Below are 21,621 nucleotides of genomic sequence, written 5' to 3' on the forward strand. Positions count from 1 at the left end.
AAAAGAAAGAAAAGGCATCGATCCATTGATCCTTCCTATCTGCAGGCTGTCCTGTAACTCAGAATCTCTTTCCTTCTCTAAAGCCCACACAAGGAGTGGACAAGAGACTATGGAGAGAACTCAACAGCTGCTGTTAGACATAATCTATATTATTTTCTTGTTGCTCTGTGAATAGCTATAAAAATTTGATTTCATGAAAGGGATTGACAAGTTCTCCAAAAAAAAAATGATAAAAACCTGTGGATGGCAAATTAAGAAGATGCTAAAAAAGTTAGTTATTTGCTTCCAAATTAGACAGGTTTAAAAAAAAAAAAAAAAAAAAAAAAAATTAATTAGTTTCCAAGTCCAAAAAATATCTGAAAGAAAGAAAGAAGGGCTATCATGAGTGTTTGCCTTTCATGAGACTTAATGTTTTCTGATACTGCTAGCTGAATGAACTGGTGAATAATTAATAAAAATACTAAAAGGAAGAGGAATGAGAAAGACAACAATATTGCCCAGAGAGGTTGTGGATGCCCCGTCCTTGGAGGTGTTCAAGGCCAGGTTGGATGGGGCCCTGGGTAGCCTGGTTTAGCATTAAACATGGATGTTGGTGGCCCTGCATGTGGCAGGGGGGTTGGAGATTCATGATCCTTGAGGTCCCTTCCAACCCTGTGATTCTGTGATTCTGTGATTCTGATTGCAGAGTCCTACTGTACATTAAAGTTTACATACTATTGATCATTAAGCTTGTTTTTCACAAAGTCTGTAGACTGTGGCTATCAATGTCCTGTGAGGAGTTTCACAGATGCATAAAGCAGCAATATTCTACAAACAGCAGACTTAGAAAGTCTCAAAGTGCCGTAAAGCAAAAGATTTACTACCACCCTAAGGGAAACCAAACAAATGCAGTTGGTCATACCTACAACATAATCACTGCTACAAAGAATCTATGATTATGCCTTCAAGTGTCAAGACAGAGATCTCTCCAGTAACTATGGGACTCAAAAACAACTGAGCATCAAGGAGTAATTCAGATAAAAATGTTTTCATGTTTGATATAGAATAGTCTAAAACTCTTTCTGAAATGCTACAGGAAAAAAAAAAAAGCTGTTGTAAAGGATTCTGCACATTATCCAAACAAAGGCGTCTGAATTTATCAGTTGCATGAGATCTAACATACAGAGTATTTACATAGAGGAAAAAAGCTCCAATGTCAGAAAGAAAGAAATCATTTGAAAGTTGCTCCAAGAACCTCCTTGGGGAGAGAACAATCTGTTTTTATTCCCACCTCTGGAATAGTTTCAAGCTATGGGGTGAAACAGAAATGCTGCTGCAAGCCAGGCATCCAAAGAAGTGTCCACAGCTCTCAGAAGACAACATCTGTGTCCTGAGGAAAGGTGCTGTCTTACATTTTCAGCATAAAAGAGAAAGGAGAAATGAAAGCATAATCTTCTGTAAATGAATGTGACTGAGCAATGACCGGCAATACTCAGAAATCCAGCCTCAACTGGATGACTTTCACAACTGGATGTCACAAACAAACAAAGCTAATGCATCTTCTGATCACTGGGAAAATATACTTCAGTAAGAGAAAGAGACAAAGAAAAAAAAATAGATTTAATTAACAACACTTGCACCTCTTTCAAGCATTCATGAAGAAAAATAACAGGGGAAGTATGCAATGTAACCTTGATTTATGCAATTGGAAAGAAATGGGTAGTAAAGAGCTCATGAGTTATTAATCACATCTATCAATGGCAGGATTAATTGCCTGGTGAGAGAAATCCTAGTGGACCCCATTTGCTGAGTATTCCTCTCAGAGGCAATTGAAAATTTCTGAATTCAGGTTATTCTTCATCTGCCAACAGAAAATTAGTGGTTTGAAGAAATGGACAAAGCGGGTGAATGAACTGCCTACCGCTACTCCTCATTAGAGTGCCACTGCTTACTTATAATGCTTCACATTCCAAAGATCTAGTTCCACTTTTTCAGTGCCAAAATAAATATCAAAAGGAGCCACAGCATATTTAGAAATACATCACTTTCTGGCTACTGGCAACTATACAGAAATAACTTTGTCGAGGCCAGTCAGGTTTGGAGGAGCACTACAGCTGCTTTAAAATGGCAGCTTTGAGATTTGGCATGTCATTGCTTCTCCAGTGGCTCACAGCCCATTGCACGTCCAGTGCAAGTCAGAAAAGTAAAGGAAAGGCAGATAGCTCAACCTGGAGACATTCTTGCTATAGTACATCTAAGAGCTGGGAAATTAATGAGAGAACAGCAAAAAAGTCTCCCTTTTACAGAAGTGTGTTGGAGTGATTGAGTCAGTGAAACTATTAGGAAACATTGATCTTTGAAATCACTAAAAGAACACAGAAGTAGTTTAATTATTTGCAAAAAGTTTTGAGATTGTCTTGTAGCAAAATCACGCAGTCCTTATAATGCTAGTATGGTACATTCACATAATCTATGTCATATACTGCCAGAGATGGACACATAAAGTCCCATCTTGCTTGTTATGGAGATATATTCACTCTTAAATTTCAGAATGTTCTTTTGGGCATTTTTATAAGTGTTTGTGGTTTTGTTTTATATAGCAATATTGTCCTCAACAGCAAGATTACTTTATGTCTACTGGATACACCAAGATCTTATCACAATATTCAGCGTGATGTAAAACTAAGCGTGAGTCTGAAGGCCTAATGCTCAAGCAAAACAGTTTTGCCAATTGAAACTATTCTCCAAATGTTCAGATTTTAGCAAATATAAATTATTTAACAGTCAAGTTTTAGGTATAAATTATTTACAGCAGTCATATTGTAACTACAAAAGCACCAAGATCTCAAAATTCTACTAGATAAATAATTAATATCTAACAAGAGGTTCTTGAAAGTGAAAAAAATAAACCACCACCAAACAAAATAAAAGAATTCAGAAGTGTGTCACAGCTACATTAGTTTATAATTTGGATAATACATTTCAGAAGAATTCAAAATAGGCAGCAGAACTTTTAAAACTGTCCAAAACCAAACCTCAAATTTTCAATTTCAAAGAGCCTTTGTCAAATCACGATGGAAATGTCTGGAGACCAGGAACTGCAACTGAAAACCAAATGGAAGTCAGAATTTTATAAAAAGCTCAAACAAGATGAGGAAAAATGAAAACAAGAAGCAAAACGGAGAAGGGCTTTTTTAAAGGTAGGAAAGTGTGGAGAGCGGAAGAAAAAGCAGAATGATAATGAAGTGTTTTGAATATCTTAGTGTTGCTTCTTTTTGGTACTTAATGCAGCTTTCCCAGTAGCTGCCGAGAAGTGAACGCATATGCTGACTGTAACTACAGAATAATAAAAGACACAGCAGGGAGAGCTAAATCCTCATTGTCAAAATCTATCACAAGTGTATGCAACAAAATTTCTTCCAATACGGGCATGAAAAGATGACTATTTATGTAGTACTGCTTGCCTTCTAGCCATGTACCTTCCCAGGAGCAAGTATCACATTTAGTTCAAAACCAGGAAGGAAAGGCAGTCCAGTGACAAGACCTGAGGTATTCACAACAAAAATGAAACAGTCTAGTCACCTTAAGGCTGGACAGAGGACTAAGAAATCACAACATGATTTGCAACACGTTCAGCCCTGTTTCCAGCAACAGATTCACCAAGTCTTCATGCTGCGGTAATCAACGTTTACCTGGAGATTATTGTTAGAAGTAACATGAAGAACATGCTTTAACGCACCAGAAGCAGGGTGATAGTTTGTTGACTACCTTTCTAAGAGCCAAAAAGTTTTGAACTGATTCATAGGAGAAATACTAGAAAAAACAGATCTTAAGGGACCAAACCATTTTTTAAAGACAGGTAAGCAAATGAATGGCTCCTGAGTGATCCTGTCTGAACGGTTTATTTTTGTGGCAGGAATCAGTTTCCTGTATAAAATCATTCACCTTGGTGTGACAATCTATCAGGACAAAAAGCAACAACCTCTTCTCTTTTACGCTTCTGCCTCGTTATTTTAAGTAAAACTTATTTATAGAAGTTTGCAAAGACGTCTGCAGAGACGAAAGTCATGATTTTGTCGTGATCAATGAAAATTGCAACAGTGAGATTTCCACATTGCCCTGAAGAAGCAGATCTCTTCGTCCCTGTTGCTTTTAGACCCGACTCATCCATAAAAGCAGAACCTACTTGTGGCAGCATCCAGCTAGGAACTAAGCCTCTAATAGCAGAAATATGCAAAATACAGACTATAGTCCTACTTATACTTTGTGGCTCTTGTTGGATTGCCAAACCTCAGAACAGGCATTTTTGCAGTACAATTCTCCTCTGTTATCTCTGAATGTATTAATCCTCATCAGTAATTATTATATTAAATAAGGTTAATACTAAAATTTAAGGCACACAGTCCCAAAAGGAATTTTTTACAACTTTCAGATATGTAACTCAAGGTAACATTAATGTTCATATTCCCATTTTTTAATCTAAAACTAGGCTCCTTGAAGAGTCATCTGCTTTCCAAGTGAGCAATGTGTTTTAAATGCAGACAGAAGAACATTCTGATTTTTGTTCTTTTTCCATGAATCATTTACCTGGTGCAGTTTGAAACAGCAATGTCCCTGAAAACTAAGCTATCTTATTATTTCTATTTCATCAATTACCTAATACTTCTAAACTACAGAAGTCCTGAAAATGGGAAGTATAATGGCTTATTTTAAAAGACCTATTCTCCTCCAAATTAGAAAGTACTTGGGTTTATGTATAGTGTATTAGCCTGGAGTTTGCTTCCAACAAAACCTGACTGCCATTTGTTGAAGAAGGGCTTTATTTACTACAGTTTTCTGTCCCAAGTTTTCCTCATCCTTGATGAGGATCCTGTATATTCTCCCAAATCCTCCTGAAAAATGTAAGTTCTTGACAGTTCCTCTTTATTTCTCAGTCTCCTGTTTATTAACTGTGCAGAACACTTAAGTAACAGACAGAAAGAAGCTTCAAACAATGTCTTGTCCTCAGCTATAATGACATCTGGACAAGCTGAATTTGACTTCATTGCAGCTACTAATGGACAGAGTAAGGGAAGTCAGCATTTTCAAGAAGAGGTGGGGCTCAGACAGGGGTCTGTCAGACATCCTGTCAGCTTTTTTTCAGGCAGAATAGAACATTTCTCCAAGTCTTTTCACTGCTACTGATTTCTCACAGAAAACAGCTAGACTTAGCAATTTGATCTATAGCTTGACGTGGCCTGAAGATTTTGTAGTTTGATTCAGAGAGGGTGCAACACTGCTGGAAACAGAAGGGCATGAGAAAATAATGGTGGATTAGAAGTAACCTCTACAGCAAATTTCAACTTTAATGAAAAAAACCTGTGTGAAACAAACTACTAGTTACATTAATTACTTCTGCCCCTGGAGATTTATTCAGAAAGACCTACTTGAAAGTAAAAACTGGTATTTATGGACAAGAGGCTCTTCTCTTTTTTCCTGGCTGAAGCGCATTATACAGAAATACAGACCTAATGTTCAGGGGACTAGCTGATGCAAGTCAGAAGGAAGCACAAGGCAGATTTACATCTTCCTCCTATTCTAGGTGACTGATAGCTTATTTCAGGTTTCTAAATGCCAAAATCAACTCAAGTTGTTCTGCAAGTCAGGGCTATGCTCTCTGTGAACAAGTCCCAGCCACAGTCTTATAGAGATGATGGGGTGATGGAGGCACTATAATTGATTACTAGCATCAAAAGGAGACTTCTGCATGGAGAAAAGATCTATAGCACTGCCAACTCTTGCAGTTATTTCCTTGACATTCCTAAGGTAAATGATTACTGCATTACACCCTCAACATAAACAAGACAAAAGTATCTAGCTCTTGCAGAAACAAGAAAAAGGAGCATGAAAATGCCATCCTATATGGTATCCTATACCGTAAAAGCTGAAGACAAAAGAAGGCAAACAAAATGTGCTTTCTGTAGATCTAATAATTTTTATGTTACATTTTGATTTTAGAAGTTCTTGGTTGCAACTATTAATCTATCAATATATCAAGATCTACCAATTTTTTATGCTGATGGCATATGGCTCCAGTGTACCATAGAATTGGGACTGCAGTGTTGTGATGCTACAAGAAATCATTTGGGGTTGTTTTGGGTTTTTTTTTTTGATTAACGAAGGCAACTTCAATTAAACTTCAAATTAGAAGGAGCGTTAAATGATATATGGTACTGAAAAGCTGAAGAAATGGCAAAAAATAAGAGCAAAGAAATAGAAATAAAAATGGATCCACATTTTAGTTACTGTGAAAACACTCATTTTCTCTGAAGTAAATGCAACTTTATAACTTATTTTATCCCTAAAAATGCTACAGGGTGAATTCTATCTAGATGAATAGCAGTTATTGCACAGATTATTTATTTCAAATGAATTGAAGTCTTCTCAGAACTTCACATATCCTTTCTTAGAAATGCAAGTCTTTCCATGAACCTCCCTCTGTCTTTTCCAAACTACAGTGCAGAAACCAGCACACCCGTTGTTCAATTAGCAGCAAAGTCTGGTACGAAGCTCATTATTATCGTGGAAGTAAAGGAAACAGTGGAACAGAAGGAAATGCTATGAAACACAGCTAGCAGAGCTCATTGGAGGTGACACCATAATCACAAGGATATTAAGTGACCCATACATTTGTTTGCAGCTCATCATTTTGAAGGTTCAGTGCTGACTCACCACTGCACTGAACATAGGAATGAGTTAATAATTACACTCTTTCAGCCTCATCATCTCACTTACAGAGGGAAAACCATGAATAGCTTAGGTAGACTTAATAGAACTAATTTAATTTGAAAGACATTCTAACTGCAGGATTTTATTAGCTTTCCCTCTTCCCATTCGTATCTTTAGTGTGCAGACGATCACTGCTGCAGCTGACTGTAACCCACCGATTTTCTTCTTCCAGATCTGCAAGAATTCTCTCCAGTTCACCTCTTTCTTCACTCTCCAGAGAAATCAAGATCTGGGCAGGGCTTCGGGGCTGGCTCAGGGGGGATTCCTGGTTCAGACTTTGGCAGTAGTGCTGGATTAACAAGTGTTCATCATCGCTGGAAAACAAAGGAGGATAAACCAGGCAGTTCTTAGACAGGAATTCACTGAACTCTTTGTAAAAAGCAGAGCAATATACCTCAAAACAAAATCCACTCAAATGTTCAACTTAGTCTACACCAATTTTCCCCTTCTGTAGAACTGACCTCTCTTCCCCTCTGCTTCTCACATATTTAAAGCATAGTTTGGCTGACAATCACAGCTTTCCTCTTTTGCCTAAGTGAGATTTGAAATCTGCTCGAGAAAAAATCTTATCCTGCCTGATCTATGTTCCACAAAGGTTATTGAAGAAAAGGAGAGGCATTTTATATCAACTCATTTAATAAAGGCTTCCAAATACTTAGCTATTTTACCCTATAAACTTGTAAATGGAGTGAAATAAAAGAAATATTGACATAATAAAACAAAATTATGCCTTTCCTCATTGAGGAGTTGCTTCTTTTTTTTTTTTTTTTTTCCTTTTGGAATTACAAGTGATATACACTTTCAGAATATAAATATATTCTATTTAATATAAGTGAACAACTGCTTTATTTTATTGCCCCTGAAACTATCAGGCAATTGAAACAGAGACTCTCTGGGAGAAAAAAGCAAACTAGTTCTGAAGACCTTAACAATCTCAAAAAATTAAATGGATGTATTTTTCAGGCTCTAAGGAATGGCATTCAGGCCCTAGGCTATGCAGCTAACACCAGCAGTAAACAGCAGTAGCAGAAGCCATGACAGATAGCAACACCTCCAGCCAATCACAGAAAAAAACTACAGAGCTATTGTGAATCTTGCTTTTATGGTAATACTTACAACAAAGTATTTCAGTCTAGCTTTATTTTTTTCTTGTTACCTTTGTAATTTAGAATTTAACTGACATTTGGAATAGCTGTTATGGCTCAAAATTCAGAATATTTCTTGTTGCATTTTATTACTGAAAATGTTAATGATGCCATTTTATAGACTGCAGGAGTGTTAAACCAGTGCAGAGAACATTGCTATTAGTTCATAAATGAGAAATACTAAATTTTTCACAGGCATAATTTCTTCTTTTTAAACAAAATTTTAAAGGCTTGTCTATTTCTGAATTTGTAAGCAGCTTAAGCAAAATAACAGTGAAAAATGTTGCAGCATAATGCCATTTCCCAAGACACTGTCCTGTGTGATCTTTAACCTGTGTGTATGTATATAACTATGATGGCAACACACATTGAAATATTTTGTACCTGTATATACAGGCATTTTCTCTTTTTCCCCCCAACCACATGTCCATATTTATGGCGTTCTAACTGTAATTTTAAGCCAAACACCATGAGAACATCAGCAAATAAGATCTACAGGGCATCAAACAAAACTCACCCACACTTCTGAATTCACACTGAGCTTTAATTTTACTGCAATTTAAATCTGGCTCTTATTTATTCTAAAACACAGGATATTTATTCTAACTTTTACAGTACAAACAAGTAATGAAGAGGCTGGATAATCAGTGGTTATGTTATTAACTTAATCACATTAATACAGCTTTTATTAGCTAAAGAATGAACTCATCAGTGAGACGAAGCTGTAATTAAAACAATACAGCTTATGTATGATTTTCTGACTACAGGCACTGAAATATTTTAATGACAATAACAGGAAAATATGTAATAATATGATGGCAACAATTCAAAAGTGACATTCAGTTTGGGAAACAAAGTTCTCATTAACTGATTGAAACTACCCTGACACTGTGTAGGTGTTAGTTTTCACGTGTCAGTTTAACTTCCTGCTCTGGGAACCAACACTGTAAAACCCATGTACAGACAATGTATTTGGCTGTACACACAATCTCCTTTCAAAGTTAGTTGGCAGCAATCCTACCAAGCCAAAAGAGAAAGCATTTCAAAACGCAGAAACAAGCTTTTTTATTACTATCTGTGAACACTTCACTGGCTCACAAACATCCTTACAAGTGATTTGGACTCTGAATTTATGAATGAAAATTGGCAGTACAATGCTTTAAAGGAACTCTTACTTATTAAGAAGATTCTGTCTGAATTTTCAGAGAAATCCTCAAGCTGGGGGAAGCATGAGATTAGTGTAGAAAAACAGATTTTTAAAAAAATATTTGAATGATTTGGAATTTGTGGCATGACTTCTACACAGTCAATTAACTGACCTAATTTTCAAGCACCACAGTGACTTCTGTACTTCTCTCCTGTGTTCAATCATACTACTCACAGTTCGTTTTCTGGTTCTATGCCACTTCATTCAGAGAGCAAATGAAATCAAGAAAACCATGACAAATCACGTTTGTAAACCAGAAAAGGGTCTCAGTATGATGTCACACTGAACCATTCTTTAAAAGTTTCAGACTACGTTCCTTTAATTTTATATGTCTTTAAATTAGTAAAACCAAGTGCTTGTTAATGATACGTCTAACTGAAAGGTTACTACTTCTAATATATTATGGTGAGGATGATTCCCTCATGGCTTACACCTGTAATATATTTCTGCTATTTACAGGTCAAATTTTTCTGCACAGCCTCAACAGACTTTTGATTTACATTCTGCCCTCTCAGTAATTTAACACCATTAACTGCAGTTCAGGTAAAAGGGGCAACTTTTTATTTTTTTCCTTGGAACACATTAGATGATGTACAATTTTTTTACAAGTAATTTGGGAAGTATTTACTGAATATTTTTTTGAGAAAAATCAGTTATTTTATTTTGGAAGCATTAATCATCTGTTGCATAAATTCAGTATTAAAGCCATAAATCCGGACACTACTGTACAAACTGAAAGAACAAGAGTTCATCATGAAATGGAACTGAGTGTGGTGCAGAGTATAGCAGAGTTTCATTACTAGTTATTAACCTTCACAAGAAAATTCATGTCAAAAATAATAAAATGACCTACTTACATGCTCTCATTAGGTGAAATACTGTCATTTAGGTAAGAACCATTGGTGTTCTCCATTTCTGCTAGCCTGTGGAAAAACAAACAGACTCATTAAAATAAATTATATTTCCCATAAACCTTGTTTGCTTTAACATTCCTGAAAGAGTTAAAGAGTGTGATGTTTTTGATGACTTATAGAATTTGAAACCCAGAGGAATTTATACTCTCTGTTGATTATCAAAAGGTTTTGCAATTAGCTATCATGAATAATTGCTTTTTCATTACAATGGCCTGGCTAAATTCACTTTTCATCTCTTCAGATTTTCAAGTCTTTATCTGAGATTTTATTCAACTCATGACTAATTAATTCCACAGGAACAGAAAGGCCTTAAAGTGCCAGGGGACTACACAAATTGTTCCATACCTGGCAACGCCATCATCAGAACTGAAATGATAAGTCATTTCTCGTTGGTTTTCAACAGCTAGTCCCTCCTAAACATACTGCATAATTCCAAGAATTATCATATTATCAAATGATTTTGGGGGACAGAATGAGGAGGTTGCAATAACATTCGTTATCTCAAACCTTGCAAATTTGCTTCCTCAGTGGAGAAGCATGTTATTTTTCCTATCTGTGCAATTAACCCACTTTGACGTCGTTAAGAGCTGTATGAAAGTGGAGAAGAGAACTGAAGCAGTGATATACCAATGATTTTTATCCTCCAAACCAAGGAAAGATCCTGTTTGTGGTAATCCATGTGGTGAATTACTTAACATTAAAATGGCAGTTGAGATTGCTGTAAAGTTTGGAGACTTCTGCTCTTCTGAATTGTATGATTACACCAGAGTAATTAAACCCTGTGCAAACTGAGGGTGCAGCTTAACAAAGACCCCCCCCAGGGCCATTTCTAAGCACACACACGCGCTGGCATGCAAGTTAGTGGGAGGCTGGTTAGTAGCAAAAATGAGTTATACCCTGCATCCCAGAGCCTGGAGAAGAAACCCCCAGACTCTACGTTTCTGTAAGACCCACTCAGGCAGCACGCAGCCTTTGGAATTTTTTAAATGATTGTTTAGAGAAAGATCTGCCTAACGTCCAGCTGGTCTCATACCTGCTAGCATAATGTTCAATGCGTGAATGAGTATCATCGTGTGAAAGCTGAGGGGACGAGGCAGGCCTATAAGGCAGAAAACACTGATTAATCACAAACAATACCCCCTTAAAAGTAAAAAGACACTTAGCTCTGTCTATGCCCTCACACCTCTATGCCTTACGCTTACACTGCGTTTGACAAACAGCATGTTGTAACTGCGACCTCCTCAAGCAGGCACGCCGTGTTTTGTGGTACCGCACACAGCACTTTCACCCTTTGGCAATCCATCTGTTGCAGACTCCTCCTCACACAAACCCCCAAAAAATCATTTTCAAGAGGATGTGCAGATGAGCCCTTGCTCCCATTTTGCCCTTACACCTGCCTTCTCCTCCATGTGAAATTGCGCCTGGCCTGCTCTGAAGGCAGTGCTGTCAGTTGTCGCTGGGAGCCCTTCCTCTGCCTCCCCGCTGCCCACGCCATGTCCCTAACACAGTAGAGGCACGTTCCACCTAGAAAAGCCTGCAAGAGCTACTCCATCAGCAGCCAGAAACATTAAATGGCTGAAACGAGCATTTAATAACAGACTGCTGAAAGTGATGAGTTTCGTTCAGTCTCGATCCTGGAGAACATCTTGGTCAGGACAATGTCACCTCAGCACTTCAAGAACAGATGTGCTTGCAGGAAGCACTCTGACTGACGTGGGATTTTGCCTATCTGCATGTAGCAGGAGGTACACAAACAACAAAACATGATGCAGCTTTCCAGATATTACAGTAACCCCTTATTTTAGCTGAATCTGAATTTCCATCTCTTGCAACTCCTTTTAGAATTCCAGATCAATGAAGCGTCTTCCCTTCATGTCAAGTTGCTGGACAGTGTGGGTTGGGCTGGTTCTGCTCAACTGGCAGTACTCCACATCTCAAGTGCAGACAAAATCTGTTTTGTATTTACTGGTTATAAACCAGAACTAATAATCTCATGGTGCTTAATGCTTCTGTGCTAGGAGCTTGATCATCCTGCAGTAAAAGTGCTAAGAGATTATTATACTTCACTGGTCATTTTCCAGTTTCATAAACAGTCTGCAAAAGGCTTTAGAAATATTAGGACCTTTCAGAATTAATAGAATGATATGCACCATACAAAACAGCCAATGCCTCAAAGAAGGGCAAGGGTTTTCTCTTTAAGACATTACAGGCCAAGCATTGTGAATCTCATTTTATCTGAAATGAGCTTTGGTCTCCAAATGTAATTTTTCCCACTGCATATTCAAATAACATTCAGCATTTCTTGGTACAGCAGAGACTCATGCAGATGGACAACCACCTGCCTGCAACTTTGCATAGCATTCTCCAGAACATGTGGATCACCAAGCTAAAATAGTAACTGTTTTCTGACAAACTGATGCGATCTTCATTTTTTGTCTGACAGGCAGTACATATCCAGCTGACCTAAGCTGGTACTAACGATGAAAGAAGAGGTTTTGTTTTCAGTGCATGCACAAATGCTGCTGCTAGTACTGTTCGTGGATTAGGAAACTTGTATTAAAAGGAGCTTCAGTTTTGAACTGCATCATTCTCTGGTCCCTTTTACTACATGACTCCACAGTTTCGTACCAGTAAAGGAAGATGGCAGCACTCGGCTGGGACCAACTGGGCAGTGGAGGAACAGAAGTGATGTGTCTGTCTTTTGGCAGTAGTACAAGGTAAAAGCTTTGCTTGACTGCGTAACTGCATACTTGCTGCTTCAAAACTAAGCTTTACATTCAGAAGTGAACAAAGTGTGCAATATGCATTTTTCTTAAAGACAGCCCAGTGTAACGTGTTGGAGTTTTCTATGCCTCTCTGCAAACTTTGTAGGCATGGGATAAGTCTACATTTCCAAGTTCGCCTCCACTTTAGAACACACTGCAATGAAAATCTACCCCACTCAGATTTTAAAAAGTTTGCTTATTAAAGCAAACCTGCTGGGAAGCACTGCAGTTTTCATGTTAAATTTAGCAGCTCAGAGGGACACTGTTTCCAGTACCTGAGCCGGCCTGTGAATAGCTGATAGCTGTGCTGCACTGAAGGCTATTGCAGACACACTTTTAGATGACCATCTGTGCAAGCGCTCACTGGCCTTACCTTCTGAACACATGTAATCAGCTCATGTAATCAGTCTGAACATTCAGTGAGAAGGTCGAGAAACACAGCCAATATTTAACCAAGATAGTCATTCCTTTTACAAGGGCTCCACAGCTGTATTTCTCAAGCTGGTGTCTGCAGCAATAGACTGAGGAATTCCATTCACGTCAAGTGGTAATCGAGCAGTAAACACCCCGTCCTGCAATTCCCTGCACTTGTGGAAATGTGGCCAACAGGAGGAGGGCATTTTTTGTGCTATCCAGCACTGCAGTTAATGGCTCTTGAAAGTGCAGAATCAAGTAAATTGTTTTTGTGCCACTAACAGTCCCCAATCCAAGTAAAAAGACATAAATTCTCATGAAAAGCTGTAAGCTGCCCCTTTAATGCTGGGCAAGCAGAATACATATGGGATAATAAGTGACCTAAATCACTTACTTGTATGAACGCACATAGATATGCATGTACATGCTTATAAACAAATTCAGATATCATAACATATGCTGATGCCAGAATAGCATATAGGTATATATGCTATACAATAGATAGAGCGCTTTTGAATTTTGGTCAGGTTATGCTTTTCTGCAGCGCTCCGAAGACAACCAAAAAACTGGTACGAGAATACCAAAAAAAGGCAATGAAAACCAGAGTAGGATGTCTGCCTGCCAAAGCTGCAATGAGCCCTGTAACTGAAAAAATAGCTTTAAAGCTGGCTAGTTCAGTAACTTATGCTGTGACCCCAGTGGTCTAGCACTAAAGAAAGAACCAAAGCTAGCAGAACAAACAGCAACTCTTTCCAGCCTTTTTTTTTTTTTTTTTTTTTTTTAATTTCCTGGTTTCTTGTCAGACCAGAAAAAAGGACTGTTTTCAGGAAGACATCTGAGTTGATCTGATAAACGTTGCTACGTGTCTCTCCATCCAAATCATACCTCTACGTATTTCCCAAGCTTTCTTAAATATTACATGCACATTAAGGTCCCTGTAGTAATCAACAGTAAATCTTAGGTGTGATGTTATCACAGCGTAGGCATACGTGAAGTTATTACTGTGAGTGAACTAGTGGCAGTGTGCCTTACAAATAAGCACGTTATGGCAGCTTAATTTCATGTTATGTCAGACACAGCAATGGCATTCCACACTATCCAAGCATTCTTTAAGTGGTTACTTCTACCTTTTCAATTGTTCCAAAGGGTAAGGAACCTACAGACAGAGTTTTATACACAGTATGCTGCAATCACCCCATATGCATTTATAAATGCAAATGCACCCTTAAAGTTCAAAGCCACACTATTTCAGTCTCAGTTCAGCCCTCTGGCAGTTTTGTGGGTGGATCCTTAACCATATGTGGTTTGCAGAAATATACATTTCTTGCTTACACAAAATAAAATTCCTAGAGGATGAGCACTGCATTTGACTTCCCAATGGTCTGTGCTCCAAATGAAAACTATACATCAATATTCCAATGTATTCATTTCACTCTTGTTTATTCTACCAAAAATTCAATGAAGGTGCAAGCCATATACATTTCACCATATGGAAATATATAAAATTCTATTTATTAGTCTCATTATCAAGATGTGAATTAAAAATAAACCTTATTTAACATTGTTCTGAAATCATCCATGTAACACTAGTAGCAGCAAATGCCACAACGGTAAAGATATATCTTCAGTTTACGAGAAGGGTGTTACTACAACAGTAAGATGATGCATGTGCAAGAATGATGCAAGAACAAAAGTCCAATCCATATCTGAAAAACCCTGCTTTTTTTTAACTTCTGAAAAAATATACAGTAAACATTTCAACCTGCCTTCACAAACCGCATGTAAAAAAAACTGTAGTAAAATGTCCAGGGAATTTTGGATTAATTTGGGCATGTGAGTATGCAGGTGTGCATGGTTGTGCATAAAACCAGATTATAGCTTTATCTACAAAACAGTATCATTCCTGAAATTGAATTAAATCCATTCAATTCATATCTGTCAAAAAGCATTTTGTATACACATAGAGGGATTGACACATTCAGAAACACAGCCTTTTAAATGACAGACTCTCATAAGCGTCAGTAAGAGTGTACCAAAATCCCTGTTAATTCCATGAAAATACATACTCCAGGAAGAGTATACAGAACACATTTCATGATTGCTGGAAGTTCCTGGATTTATCCCATTCTCCTCATCTGGGATCAAAACATTCCTTTAGAGAGTGTACCAAAGAAAATTATCATAAAGAAAGAAGGAAATGAACTTATGCAAAACTAAACAAAGAAATAAACAAAAAAGTGAGGGAACGCAGCAGCAGTAGCAGCAGCAGCACACTTCAGCAAAAGTACTCACGCAGAATCTACTGGCCAGAAGTTGATCAGAGTAACAGGACTGCAAGACAAAAAATGAGGAGGTGAAGAGAGAGGCAGAAGAAACTCAGCAGCAAAATAATTACAGAAAGATTAAAAAAAAAAAAAAAATCACAACAACTGAAAAACAGAAATCCAATAGACCAACATGAATGACCATGGAGAGCAAAGAACCAAAAAGAGAAACAAAATATCTAAAATTAAAAAAGAGAGAGCGAGGACAAGCTGTGTGCAATTGCCTTTATCTTACAAAAAAAAAAACAAAACAAAACAACCAAATAAACAAACAAACAAAAAAAAATCAACACAGGGGAATGGGTTACTCATCAGTTTTTCCAGATGTATTATTGCTCTTTTTTTCCTCCAAAAACTGACTTCAAAGTCATTTAATAAGACTAAATTTATGCAGTGAGAAAAGAAGAAGCCAGTTGAAAAGTTTGCAAACATAGCAAACTAAATAAAAAAAAAATACAGAAAAATACGTATTGGAAAGAAATAAAAATTTGATGAAGAGATCATTAGTTTCCGAGCTGCCATATCAAAACTAAACGTTTATAAGGCTGTCAGACAGCATTTTTTTTTTTTTACTGACTGAAGTGGAAGTTCCTGTAAGGACAGGTACGCAAACATATAATAGGAACGGCAATTGGAACTCCAGCTTGTGTTTTCCTGCCAGCCATGGTTAACAAAAAATGAAAGAAAGAATGAGACTTTATGCATGTAGGAAGTGAAGGGAGTTGGCACCAGCTGGGAAGCTCAAAGAGCATACCAAATACATTGCTACTTAGAAACTTGATAGCTACTCACGTTTCCATGTTGTCTCCCTCCAAGACAGTTTGCACAGGCAGGTAGCCCATTCGTGGGTGCTTTGCAAAATATCTTTTTGTTCGAAATTTGTTTTTTAGTACCTTGGCAAAGTCACGGACATCTTCTCCAGAAGTTGTCTGAAAGCCACAAATCACAATGAAATCATCTTTCATGACAGGTATTTACTTTTAGTTGCCCCTTTCTTTGCTGCGCCATACGAAGGAGCTGTGGCCACACCAAGCAGAGTTGCCAATGACTTGGCCTCCAGAACCACACAATTTATTTATCAATCACATCAAAATGTACTATAAAACAGCACAGCTAGAGGGGAGGAAGAAGGAAAGGGAAGCTCCATAACCATAACAGACTCATGCCTCTTTTCAGTTCATCTAAAGAGGACAAAAAGTAATTAAATGAGAATTTCCTCATGTAGCCTGGGACTCTCCACCTATTTCTTGTGCAACACTGCAACGAGTGCAACAGAGGGCACATGGTTGGTCGGTGGGAGCTGCCACCTGCCTGACTGGCTGAATCCCGACTCTTCCCATATGCTCATTGCTTCCATCTCCTGCATCTGTTGGTCCATGAAAGCCAGGGCAATACTCCTGGCACCTCTTCTTTGCAGTTTTCGTCCTCAATCTTTTCTGCCATTAATATTTTTATCAAAGAAAAACAAGAAGCAGGTGAGAGCTGCTGAAACTCTTACATCAGTTACTTCTTCTTGCATCTGTTAAATCTTAAGCTAAGAGGCATTTAAGACTGATAACCTGAGGAGAGTATAATTTACAGAAAGTTTTCTACTCCATTGCCTGCACTCAACCTCCTTTCTCCTACAGACACCAACAGAGGAGCACGAAGTGCAATTAGTTTCCTGAAGACCAGAATGAGTCAGAAAGAGTTCAAAGCATGTCTGCTGCAAAGATGTAACACTTCTTGCAAGCCTGATTAAGAGTCAGACAATTTTCTGAAGAATTTTAATGGGAAGACTTCAGTTACATTAGTCAGGCTGCACTCCATCTTTACACCTCACAGAGAAGCTTGACCCTGAAATACTGCTTTTCTACAGTAAATTAAGTTCATCCTGACCCACATAACGATATCACTTCTCCAGTGTATCTAATTTGAAGGAAAGAAATGAGGGAAAGTTAATCTTTCTGACATTTTTTAATGAGTTCTATGCCTTCCATTTCAGAAAGGAAGGAGGCGCTGGAATCCATCAGTCAAGCCCACTTTTGTGAAGCTGCTGATACACAGATGTATGTATTTTTAATGATTGCTCAGGTAGAAAAATTAAGCATGCTCTAAAAAATAATTTGCAGAAAGATTGAGATGCAGTAACAGAAAGGAATGTTCTTCCCATCCTGAAGACACCTACAAGCTTCATGTAAAGCAGGAAAGAATTTGACTCTCTTTCCAAACAATCTTGTATGAAAATTCAGTGTGATCAATGACTGGCAGAGAAATAATACATCAGAACTGACAAGCCAGTACACCAGCATTTGTATTTCCAAGAAACTATGATAACACTCAGCAGTATTTCAATAAACTTGAATTAAAGAAAGGGAGAGATTAAGTACATCTAGACCAGTCAGAGGACTCTGGAAAGGGCATTTACTGATGTGGCCCGCAGTAGGAGGGAATTCCCTCTCCTGAACACAAGCTGCAATCCTACAGTGAGAATCCTTAACGAGGTAAGCATCGTGAGACCAGTTAGAGAAATTCAGCTGGGAATTCTTCTGATATCTAGTCTTGGTACAAACAAATTAAGCACAGCTTTCTGTTCCTTTTGCTGACTTGTATCATTTATAAACATTTATTCCCACTTTGCCTATTTTTAGCGTATATTTTCGATGTGTATACTTTCAACTGCATTTGATTATAATTTGATTGTGTTTTCATGCACAATGAGTAATAAAACATTCTTTGCTTCAACCTTCCTGAGACATGTTATCTCTCCTGAACTCATCACATGACAGCCAAGCAGGAGAACAGTGTGTTTGCATGGAAACATTCTGATCTAGTCTGAAAGCTGGTATCACACACATCCCAAGAAGAAAGCACATCTTTCAGTGACAACTTGAAATACCAGGCATCTCTCCTATGATCCAGTTTCAATGTCGAAAATGTTCAAGGAGCACAGGAATAGCAAAAAAAATATGATTGCCACATGAACAAGCTGATAGACTGAAGCTATTTTCACCCAGACTTCCTGATTTATTCCATAGAAGTTTTACACCACACGATTTTCAGAATGGAAAACCAAATTCACAGCAGAATGGGTTTGCAAGGAAGAAACCGTGGAATTTTCTGTCCCTTACTTTTAGCACTCTATTTCTCTTAAATCAAAGCAGTATACAGGCAGCTGGGTCTAGCATGTTGCAAAATTATTCCAAAACAAAAACTATTTCTTCACAAAAGCAGAACTTACAACCATCTTACTTTTTGCACTTTGGTTTAATAAAGTGTCTTCCCAACCCCTCGCTCCAGACCTCAGCCCCAGTTTTAAACATTAGCTGTAGAAAATTATCTCAGTTTGATATGCTTAATTCTATCAAGGCAATTTTTTTGTGTGTGCAGGTGTTGACCCCAAAAAGAAATACGATCCTACATTTAAATCTCAGTCTTGAAGAATGCTTCTTCACATTATTTATTTGAAACCTTTTTAAAAGTCACCTCTCTCTGAACAAGACATCCAGCTGTGTTGCTTACAGGACTAATTGTTGCAGTTCTTCTGCCTAAAAGAAAACTAAGGCCTTTGCCTCAATCTGCCTCAACCTTTTCCAGTAAGGGAGAACCTGGACATTCTACATGAGTTCTCAAATTCCCCTCCAGGAGAACTAAGGGCTGCTGTGCTCCAAAATTTCCTGGAAGTTCTCTGCCAAAGTGCAATCTAAGGTGAGAGATCTGTCTGAAGGAAGGGGAAAAAGTGCTTTGTCATCCGCAAAACTCTTTTCATTTCATTTTGAAAACAGTTACGCTAGACATGATAGTTTCAGTGGGTATCTTGTTCAGTCATTCAGTACTTAGGTTTACTTTTTCAATAGCTGCAGCACAAAAAAGATCAGTGCTTACTGTGTGTCACATTAACTTTTTTGCCCCAGTTAATTCTACTCTAATTCAGCTCACTGCTGGTACAGGCAGGCACGGCACATTAGCACTGGCTGTCAGAGTTCAGAACTCACCAAAAAATTTACTGTCTTTAAATGCTTCTTTATTCTGATTCAGCAATCTGGATGCTGTTACAAGTTCTCCTTAGGCCTGTCAGTAACCTCCACTGTTAGGGAGAAGAGGAACCTGCTGGATGCTGTCTGTGTTGCAGTGAATTGCTTCAGGCTGTGGGAGCGTCTCACCACGCCATTTCATTTCTCTCTATTCACACCTTCCTAGAAACACACCTTATGAACAGGTAAGAAAATAGCAGCGAGATGTTGTTCTGTGCATTCCCTGAACTCCTCACAATCTTCCACAATGCTTCTTAACAAGAATAAGAGTGGCAAACCACAGAACAAACCAGCAGCTGACTCAGCAAGAATGCACTCAGCTCAACTGGAAGGAGTGCTGTGGGCAGTTCTGCTGCAGGAACGCCTGACGTGGAGAGGTCTGTTCAGACTCGTCTCACCATTGCTAAGGTTTCCCTCCGACCTGTGCAGCAGCTCAGGCAAATCACCCCCTCCCATTAAGTTCAACCCACAGGGAAAGATGTTGAGAAGCATCAGCCAGTGAATGCTGATGAAAAGTGAGCAGAAACACGCTGGTTTCCCCTTGTAGACATGCGGATTAAATTGTGCCGTTTGAATGCTATGGTAAAAGTTTATAATGTAAAATACCCATAAATTAAAACTAAATTAAAGTACTGTATTTGCTCTATTACGATATTTTATGTGAAAATTTCTTCTCTGTCTTTCCTCACTTTCTAAGAAAAGCTAAAAGTCTGCTTCATTTTGGCAAAGCCTTTTTGTTTGATTTAAGATGTAAAAATTGTTCACACAGATAGCCTATACTTAATTTTAATGCTTTATTTTCACCATTTACACTTGACAAAAGTACAAGATTAATGACTATCCCATAACATTAGGAAAAGAATCCATAATGTGGAATGCTTCAGGATTACCACACACAATAGCAAAGACAGCTGACAGTCCAGGTATGCTGTACTGTGAAAGGACAACCTGAGAGCTCCTCTAATTTATGGACCTCTGCCAGGGTCATGTGAGGTCAGAAATAGAGGGACATGCTAAGAGGGTAGTATGGAGTTTTCTTTACCAGCTGCTTTGAACGAAAGAAACATTTATGCAAAAGTGATGCTTTTGCATAAGGGAAGGCAGAAAAACACTTTTACAGAAAGAGCTGTTAAGGACTGGAATAGGCTCCCCAGGGAGGTGGTTGAGTCACCATCCCTGGCTGTGTTTAAAAACCACTTGGATGTGGTGCTCAGGGACATGATTTAGCGGAGGGTTGTTAGAGTTAGGGTAGTATGGTCAGGTTGTGGTTGGACTCCATGATCCTTAAGGTCTTTTTCAACCTGAGCGATTCTGTGATTCTATGACTCTGTTCTGCACTGAACAGCACTTCCAGTCTTCAGAAATGAAACCTCATTTGCTACTCTAAAAAACTTCCCTGATATGTTGTATTCTCCAGTCAATATAAAATAAAAAAGTACTACTAAATAGTGAAGAATTTAAAGATGCAGTTGTAGTGTTGTCGGAAAAACAAGTACGAACCTCCTGGGGAAAGGAAAAGAAGCACAAGGATAGGAAGAAAACATTATGATTAAGACGATTATGATTAAAACATTATGATTAAGAAACACGCTTGTGCAAACCACAGCCTTTTTGATGCATACATGGATGGCACTGAACATGGAGCAGCTCATCAGCATGCAATAACATACTACTATAGAGCACTGTACAAACAATAATACTTCAATTTACCTCCAACTATTGGACTCTATTTTTATTAAGCATTAGAAACTGTTGCAATGTACAGATTACAGAAGGCAATTTCATTATAGGGGGAAAACACCACCCAAATGCTCTATTACCCTGAACACAGCAAATGAAGCTTTTCCTTTCTACTTAACCATGAGCAGTAAGGGTCAGTAAAAGGGTCAGTAAAACGGTTACTTACTGGTGTGCAGTATTCCACCATGGGATAGTGCATTTTGTGACCTTTTGCAACACGGCCAGAGAAGAAGCAACTTTGGCAGATGTCATAGTTAAAGTGCTTTAAGCTTCTGTACCTAAAAGAGGGGGAAAAAAACGGCTTCAGTGCTTAGTATATGAATACTTCATGTCAGCCTTTGGAGCTTTCTAA

General features: G+C 38.1%; 1 protein-coding gene across 23 annotated transcripts in view; it reads right to left on the reverse strand.

Moving 5' to 3' along the window:
• The window catches only part of DMD (dystrophin), a 1,043,395-nt gene that overhangs the window by 21,534 nt on the left and 1,000,240 nt on the right, over window positions 1-21,621 (reverse strand). For 16 of the 23 annotated variants that reach the window (XM_052674152.1, XM_052674145.1, XM_052674163.1 and 13 more), the window contains 6 exons: window positions 21,436-21,547; window positions 16,309-16,445; window positions 15,485-15,523; window positions 11,047-11,112; window positions 9,957-10,022; window positions 6,903-7,061 (listed from right to left, as the gene is read on the reverse strand). In XM_052674152.1, coding sequence (XP_052530112.1) covers window positions 6,903-7,061; window positions 9,957-10,022; window positions 11,047-11,112; window positions 15,485-15,523; window positions 16,309-16,445; window positions 21,436-21,547 — 579 coding nt within the window. The remainder of the gene's footprint in view (window positions 1-6,902; window positions 7,062-9,956; window positions 10,023-11,046; window positions 11,113-15,484; window positions 15,524-16,308; window positions 16,446-21,435; window positions 21,548-21,621) is intronic. The other 7 variants (XM_052674148.1, XM_052674166.1, XM_052674168.1 and 4 more) reach the window with 3 other exon arrangements.

Source organism: Tympanuchus pallidicinctus, unplaced genomic scaffold, assembly GCF_026119805.1.
Source record: "Tympanuchus pallidicinctus isolate F22 unplaced genomic scaffold, pur_lepc_1.0 scaffold14, whole genome shotgun sequence".
Lineage (NCBI taxonomy): Eukaryota > Metazoa > Chordata > Aves > Galliformes > Phasianidae > Tympanuchus > Tympanuchus pallidicinctus.